Source organism: Microchirus variegatus, assembly GCF_963457635.1.
Source record: "Microchirus variegatus genome assembly, chromosome: 11".
NCBI lineage: Eukaryota > Metazoa > Chordata > Actinopteri > Pleuronectiformes > Soleidae > Microchirus > Microchirus variegatus.
The window spans coordinates 9,793,518-9,802,594 of NC_139812.1; the positions used below are offsets into that span (position 1 = coordinate 9,793,518).

General features: G+C 40.2%; 1 protein-coding gene across 1 annotated transcript; it reads right to left on the reverse strand.

Annotated features, from left to right (window-relative positions):
- Positions 1-3,333: 3,333 nt before the first annotated feature.
- On the reverse strand, positions 3,334-7,946 carry LOC310934053 (amine sulfotransferase-like; the record flags this gene model as incomplete). The annotated part of the gene is made up of 6 exons (XM_083897673.1): positions 3,334-3,452; positions 3,571-3,745; positions 3,841-3,935; positions 5,299-5,425; positions 5,517-5,725; positions 7,793-7,946. 6 exons carry the CDS (start codon positions 7,944-7,946, stop codon positions 3,334-3,336), a joined length of 879 nt encoding a protein of 292 aa, XP_083753799.1.
- Positions 7,947-9,077: the final 1,131 nt, after the last annotated feature.

The following is a 9,077-nucleotide window of genomic DNA, read 5'->3' on the forward strand; positions in this document are numbered from 1 at the left end:
TCTCAATTAAAACAATAATAGAACACTCAGCTGATGACATCATGAAGAAGCATGGAATCATGGGAAATTATTGCCTGGGGACAGCTTTGGTGGCTTTATCAAGGTGCAGCAATAGTGAAAAACACACACAATAAAATAGAAAGGAATAGCTTTTAATCATCTATGGCAGTATACAAATGTCATGTGCTTTACAGTAGACATGGAGGAAGGTACAGAAGTCATGCAGCTCACACTTTGTAATACACAGGATATACATGAGGATATACATGTTGCAAACATCAATTTCAGTTCAGTTCTGCAAAGCTTTCATGGTCATTTCATGATAACAACAGAGTAGAGCTGATGTCACCAAAAAAGGATATTGGTTGTTGTCTTCAATATTAAATGCACACATATATGGATTTAAAGAGAGTTGGAAATGCGTTGGCTAATATTGTCATTTTTAGATATTCTAATGCACATATGTCCCCTTTTGAATGTTCACATTCAGCGTCAGCATTTAGACCTCCAAATTAAAGTAAACGTAGAAAAAACCAGCACATTGGCTTCGGTGCATCCATCACTGCCCAGTGGTGCTCGAACTCTAATAATCTACTCTTATAATGTAATTACTTCTCTCTGTGCCTTTGCTCCAAACGTGTTCTCAGACATCCCCACTCATCCCCGAAGACGGGAACACTTTGAAGCCATGTCACCCACTCTTCTCGCACTCCTTATAAACACACACAAGCAAGGGGGACGTTCATTTATCAGCGCTACCGTGGGCTGCCCATGCCTTGCTGTGCCGTGCCTGGGGTCAGGCTTCCTTCACTGTGAGCTTGGAGTAATTATTAACCCACTGGGATTGTCCAGCAATCCTCTGGTCATCTGGGACTGCTGAGTGTCAAAGGTCACGACAAGGCAAGACAGAGATAAAGAAGATGAAGTAGGGATGGAGCTAAAGACTTTAAAAAAATAAAAGGAAGAGACAGGGATTGACTGATGAATTAAAGTCAAAGTGGAAAATTAGACCACTTTCGCAACAAGAGCCGTAGATCATGAATGACACACTTCTTTTCTCTGAGATTTAAAGGACACTTCTTGTTATATGTGTTTGTTGTCCCATGAATAATAATAGACAATAAATGATTCACAAACACATCATTTAAAGGTGCAGAGTAAATCTAAATATAAACAAATGTCTGCTACATTCAAACCATTGTCAAATGAGTTCACAGACTGCTGATTAAGCCGATCACATGACTCTCTCAGTGTTTCGCAGTACAGCATTGTTTCAATCCCACGTTGCCTGGCAACATTCCCATGCTGCAGGAAGTAATTTGTTTTATGTTGACAGATGGAGGCAACAGCTACATAGCATTGGTAAAACTAGATGGCTGCAAACAGGCGGGAGTATGACAGCCTAGTCTCGTATTGTACTGACTGAGATGCAGCATATACTGTTACATGGTTGTTATAGCAAAAGCATTTTAACTGAGTCATGTTTGGGCTGATTATTGCTTCTTTTTGGGACAACAATATTTGTCACACAGTTGGAAAATGTATGTCTTTGAATTGACTTGGCACAAATGTGTTGTTGGACTAATATCGATTTCGGTAGATACTCAATCGATATCGCACACAAAAAGTGGTATTGTCCCATCCCTATTTTAAAGGTTTATCAGATGCCAAACTGTAGTCTGGTAGTTGGTAGATCTCACAGATAGGATGTTTAACTTTACAAGATGACACACCAGGAATGTGCATAGTTTGAAATGATGTGGCGCAGTACACATGCTGCAGGACAGGTTACGGCGCCAGGAGAAACCTGGCTTGTCCACATTGAGACTGATTTATATAATAAATAATTAATTCATTAGTTGAGAAAATGTTCTGCCAATCAATCAAAATGTTGATGGAGATGTTTGTTTCCAAGTTTGCTTGTAACCATAACATTTCAAAACATCACTTGCAGATTTTGTGACACTGCTGAGAACCAGTGATATGGTTCTTGTTCCCCCGCTTCACTCAGCTCGACCCCCTGTGTGTGACACAACCTGGGAATAAGTGTTTTTTATCATGGGAAGAGCAGAGTGTGCATGTTCTCTACATAAAACCCACCAGCTCAAACTGAAGGTAATTTATGCTGCTGCTGTGGCATTGTGGCCTACGGAGCCTTTGTCAGGCAGCACACAACACATCTTCAAAAGATGTTTGGGTTTTGTAGGGAATAAATTGTGTGGTTCGTCTGCGGCCAGCACTATATCATATTCAGCTAGCTTGTCGGTGCCACTGTGGTGGTGAATGAGCCGCTAGAGGCCCAGCCACTAGCGGGTGGTCTGACACCGAAAGGTTAAATATGGTTCAGCCATGGACGCTCTCAAAGGGCCTCGCTGTTAAAAAAATAAGTTATGTGGGTTGTATGTCTTCACACAGTCAGAAAATTGACAATACTGGCGCAGTGAGGCACAAGACTGTCCCAGGGCTGAACTTCATGGTTGACCGTCCAATTGAAAAAACGAGTCACAACAACTCTTGTTTCCGGTGGATTTATTGACAGCTCATCAAAGCCCTGGCTAGACGAGAGGTGTAAAATCTCCACAGTGACCATGTGTGTATAATAGTTATATTCACTGGATTTCTTTGTACTCCCAATGATGGTAATAATCTTGAGTGTTTCACTGACAGCAGAAATTGAATTATTTTTTTTTTTTTAAATGGAGCAGGAACAAAATGTAATTGTTGGAAAAACTTGACACGAAATGCTGACACTGATATGGGCCTTGCACACACACACACACACACACACACACACACACACACACACACACACACACATACAAACAAACATCCACTCATTTACACCATCAACTGTTTGATTTGATTGCCGTGGCCGTTTCTGAGATTCTCTATACTCCCTTTTATGTAATGTGAATGACCAAGCATAGGTAGAGGTGTTTTATCTTTCACCGTTGTGTTACTAAATATAACAATGATTTATCAGACCATGACCTAGTGTTTATTAGTGGCAGCGTAACTTATTAGCACATGGCTAATCTGCATGCCAACTACAGGTCCTAATATAACTCAGAATACACAACATGAGGCAAATAGCAAAGTCTCAAGAAATACACACACCATTAACCCGTGCAACCCTTAAAATAGCATTTAGAACATTCTTGTAATACAAAGTAAATAAATCTGTCTGGTAGTGACTTTTTTGCTCTGAACATTATTTGTGATTGCTTAATACTGACCCAAAACCATACATTTAATTATATTCATACAATATTTGTTGAAACGTGGCAGTCAGAGATATTGAGATGAACATCAGCCTCTGAATTTTTGGAGGATCTACTGACTGATCTCCCAGGTGCAGGTTATGGGAACGTTGCTCATCTTCTCTTCGTAGACACGGTCAAAACGCTCATTCTGGGCCACTGTGAAGAGATTCTTCCAATCTCCTGCTATACCTGGTCAGACACAGACAAATTAAATAATCTCTACTTGTTCTTTGACTTATTTCAGAACATTTGAAGTTAGTATGTGATTTCCTTGTCAACTAAAGTGTTGCTATCCTGACTGAAAAACCTTTGCGCATGGTTTTTCCATTGTAGCGGCCTTTTTCCATCAAATCCTTGTAGTTTGCTTTGGGGTCGGTCTTCATGTTTTTGAAGATGGACACATCAACGATACGATCGATCGCCTCATCTGTCAGGTCTTCTCCAAGGAAAGCACAAAGCTTCACAACTTCACCTCTGAGGTCCTGTCAATTGCAGGGCATTTAAAAATAAGTTTCAATCTCAGAGACAAATGAAAACTTTGAATTGCACATCATTGGCTTAAAAAAAGATTTCCCACCTTCAACAAGTTCTCATACTGGACAAAATGGATATTCACTTGGTCCCGTTGTGCGTAGTACTCCTTCACATGATCAAACCATGATCCCATGTAAACTGTTGAACATAAAATAATCCGATTATCAGCAACACCTGCTGCTTTATCTGATTGTGTCATGAAAAAGGCTACAGTGTTTAGCATGTGTGAATGCTATACATGTTCTCAGGACATATTAAAGACCACTTCCTTAACTGACTTTGTCTGACCCACAATGAACTGTAAGTATTTTACACATCTGAAGGCCCATGTGTTAAAATTAGGGATGCACGATTGCCATTTTTGGGTCCGATTCCGATTTTTCAAGAAGTTTGACCTGCCGATACCGATTTCAATTTTTTAAACCACTTTACAGCATACAGAAATATATATATTTTTGCATATTTTCTTTAATAGAACATTTTAACATAGAAATACAATCAGTTCACATCCAATATCCAACTAAAAATACAAAAACGAATCACTACCTGTATTTGTAGTTTATTTAAGTTTAAACATATTTCACAACATATTACCTACACACAAGTAAGTAAATTAACTAATGAACAAGAGCGCAAATCTGGCTCTCTCGCTGTCCCTCTCTCTCTCTCTCCCTCTCTCTCTCCCGCCCTGTGCCAAGTGCCAACAATGCCTTGTGCTCTCTCCTCACACAGATTTAAATGACAAACAAACAAATGCTGAGTGCTGATCAAAAGTTTTGTGCAAGTGATTTAAGGTCCCGACTCTTGTCCCAAATATGACAGGCTTCGTTCAGTGATTGAAACAAATATATAAACATTAATGATACGCTTACATGCAGAGCGCTCACTCGCTAAGCAGACAGCATCGCCGCGGCTGTGCGGATGTTGTGTAATCAAATACACCGGTATGGCAGTTTATTAAAAATTCATATCATAACGAAAAAAAAAAATGATTCGGTGTGAACCGGTATACCGCACAGCCCTACACTCTACTACATGTGCGTGTAGCCACGTGCACGTGTGTTGCTGATGCTGCGCGATGCGGTTGCATTTGACCGGCTTATTAAAATCGGAATATTACCGGCCGGTCAGACAGAAATTTTCTGTCTGTTTCGGTCGCTGGTCAATTAGTCGGTGCATCCCTTAAAATCACATTTTGTGTAGTTCAGTGGTTCTCTGAGCCACTCAGAGCACACTCAAGTGAGATCAGATCACAAGTGAGGGTCCGCTGTTCAGGAGAAATGCTGTTTATGTAACCGGAAATCTCGCTGAGCCCGAGATTAGAATACAACACAGCATTCTCAGCAGTGGCTGAACTGTTTGTTTTGAACATTCAGGGCTTCATAACCGAGGTAATGGCACAGATACACACCAACAAAACTGTGTTAATTGGAACTTCCGGTCTGCTTTAAAACTATGTACGAACAAGGTACTAAAATATGACCTATAACTCTGAACTTACCATCGCCATCCAGAAATTGCTGGAAGAAATCCTCGAAGCTCTTGGGTGTTTCTAGCAAGACCCAACTATGAGCAAAGTAATATGCAGACACCGCAACATCCTTTGGGTTTCTCCAAACATAGACAACCTAGAAGTAAAAACAGACATATTCGTTTGCATGGTCTAATTTGATTGCAGTTGGAGTTTGTGTCGTTTCAAAGATGTAAAGTGTAAATCACCTTGACTTGCTTGGCTTTTATATCCAGGGGCAACATTTCAAAGGGAAGATGTGAGCCAAGCATCCGAGGATCTGGTCTGTCTCTGAAAGGGTTGTCTAAAGATCTCTCCTCCAGCCAAGGAACTCGATCTCTATTGATTAAATCCTCTGCCTGTTCAGGGTGAGCAGCGTCCATAATCTGAACCAGGATCTGTTGCATCCATGTTGTGCCTATGGAAGTAAAAATAAAGTAGGGAGTACAACTTGAAAAGACCCAAATGTGTCTGACTATCAGGTACCTGAGAGACATTTGTATTATTAATCATGGTCTGATGGAGAGGTGGGCAAAATGGCAGCCCAGTTTTTTAGATTTTCTTTAGATTAATCACTTAATCTCAAAAGCACTTGAGCACTTTTTGTGAAGCACTTGCGGCTCAGTTGTTTGTAAATGTGCTGTATAAATAAATTTGACGTGACTTGTCTTGACTTACACATGCATACGCTTGGTATGAGTAGTACAGTCAAGTTCTGCTTAATGACTATGGAATTAGATTTGTGTCAATATTTTCAGACAACATTTTTCACGAAGCAAGCAACACTTTTTCAGAAACAAAATAAATATTGATTTAATAAATTATTTAATTGTTTGAAAATGCATTTGTACTTTGCCCTCCCTGATTTGTTCTTTGCGCTACCTCACTTGTACTTTGCACTCCCTGAAGTGTTCTTTGCTTCATGGTTTTGGGTTTGCGGGCGGGCCTTAGGAAGCTGTCTGCTGATTGCCTACTGAATTGTGAGTGACAGCTCAATGGACCCTTCCGGTCGTCACGGGCTCGGATCGCGGATTTACGAGATTAAAAGTGTCAAATATACGAGAAAATAAAGTTGCAGATTTATGAGATTAAAAGTACATTCCCATTTTAATAAATATATCGAATTTCTCCAGCTGTTTATGTGTTTTAAACATATGAACCGCATCTATATTGACTGATCGGTTCAGTCTGTGTCACTTGCTGCTGGCTACCTCACTCGCTGAGCTGGGCAAGAGACGGTCTTTGCCGGTGACAGTGACAGTGGTTGGACAACCTGCCTTCCCCAGCTGACTGACTTTAATGTCAGCTCCATGGGAAGAAATCAACAGTGTTTAACTGATTCATTGACTTTATTTCTTCGCCCAGCACAGCGAGTGAGGCAGACGGGAACAGGTGAACTTCTGCAAAATTTGTGCAAGTTAAAGCAAATCACGATCATCTTTATTCCAGAGTTTGTTATGTCTTCACAATGGAACTATGCACTCATTTTTGATTTAAAAGATAAGGAAAAGACAAACAGTGAAACACATTTTCTGGAAATGTTGGTTATCTGGATTCAGAACCGGAGGACCTCAGCAAATTGCTTCCTTCAGTTGGTCACTGTTATACATCCTGATGGGGAGATTTTTCTTAGAGCTGGGGGGGTGGAAGCCCCATTGATTACATTTAGATTCACAGACTCCGCTCCTGTGGAACCAGCTCTCAGTGTAGGTTGGGGAGGCAAACACCTCTTTATTTAAAGTTAGACTTAAACCTTCCTTTTTGATAAAGCGTATAGTTAGAGCTGGCTCAGGGAAACATGAAACACTTCTTTGCTTTGCTGCTGCTGAGGAATCTCTGTGATGTACTCATACTCACGCACTCATATTCACTCCCTCACACTCATCGTATGAATATTACTTTATTATTAGTCATTAACCTTGTTCTTCTCTCTCTGTGCCCTCATATTGCAGGCTGTAGGATCCAGATCCAGTTTCGAGACTAGTATTATTATTATCATTAGTAGCAGTACTATTATACTATAAAAAAAACTACTATAAAAAAATATAAACATGTTATAACTCATTCAACTTGATACATCTGTTTTATATCTGGTCCTGGTCTCCTCTGTCTCTATAACTCGCCTCTCCCTTTCCCTTTCTCTCCCCCCTTTCACTCCCCCACCTCTCCTTTGTCCCCCATTTTTTTCCTTTCACCTCAACCGGTAAAGGCAGATGGTCGTGCATCTTTGAGTCTAGTTCTGTCAGATTCCTTCCTGTTAAAAGGGAGATTTTTTTTTCGCTCCACTGACGCCTAGTGTTTGCTCATGATGTGAATTGTTGGGTTGTCTTACTATGTGCAGTGCCTTGAGATAATGAATGTTGTGATTCAGCGCTATACAAATAAAACTGAATTGATCTGAATTAATTTAGCCACATTGGTCGATAAAAACATAAATACTTTTCTTGGAAAAAAAACATTGGAAAAATCTTTAAAAGCAAATTACCCGACTTTGGGTACGTGACAAGGAAGACATCAGTTGGACGGATCTCAACATGCAGAAGCTCATCAAGGTCCTTGGGTCGCATTTTGTCTTTGACCAGAAAGTTCCTCTTTTTGTACTTGTAGAGAGAAGGGTTGACTGAATCCAATGACTCCATGGATGCTGAAATAATAATTTAAAAAACAGTTAGAATAAGAGGTACATGTCAGATCCTACCAAGAACACATACTTCGACAGCTATTATGGCGTGGGATCTAAATGAACATGTATCTCTATATTCACTTGTATGCTGTCATGTCTGTTTAGCTCCATTTCCTGAATGACAGTTTGGTTCAGTTTGGTAAACTATAGGATGGAGCTACAAAAATTGCAATCTGTTACAGTTTTCACAGTGTTTTCATTAGGGATTCACCGATTGCCATTTTTTGGGGCAGATTTTCGATTTATCAAGAAGTTTGACCTGCCGATACCGATTTTAGCCGATTCCTATTTCAATTTTTTAAAAATTGCTCAAAAATGATATTCAAATATTCCCTCTTAAAAAAACACAGATATTCGAATATATTCTCATTGTATTTGCATCGCGCATCTGGTGTGCGTTGCATCCGTCGCATCTGGGGGCTTTTAATAAGCCAGACTGTCAGGCGATGACAGCATGATGTCTATAACAGGACAAACTAATACCTAACTAATAATAATAACGAGACATAACTACCTGTAGATGTAGTTTATTTAACGTTAAACATATTTCACAACATATTACCTACACAAAAATAAGTAAATTAACTAATGACCAAGAGCACAGACCTCACTCTCTCGCACTCGCTCTCTCTCTCTCCTGCCCCGTGCCAACAATGCCTCGCGCTCTCTGCACACACTGGTTTAAATGACAAACAAACAAATGCTGAGTGCCGATCAAAAGTTTTGTGCAAGTGATTTAAGGTCCCGACTCTTGTCCCAAATATGACAGGCTTCATTCATTGATTGAAACAAATACAGTATATAAGCATTCATGAAACGTTTACATGCAGAGTGTTCCCACTCGCAAAGCAGACAACAGCGCCGCGGCTGCGTGGATGTTGTGTTATCAAATACACCGGTATGGCGGTATATTAAAAATTCATATCCAACGGGAAAAAAAACGGTATTCGGTGTGAACCGGTATACCGCCCAGCCCTACACTCTACTACATGTGCGTGTAGCCGCGTGCCTGTGTGTTGCTGATGCTGCGTGATGCGGGTGAATTTGACCGGCTTATTAAAATCGGAATATTTCTGACTGACCGGTT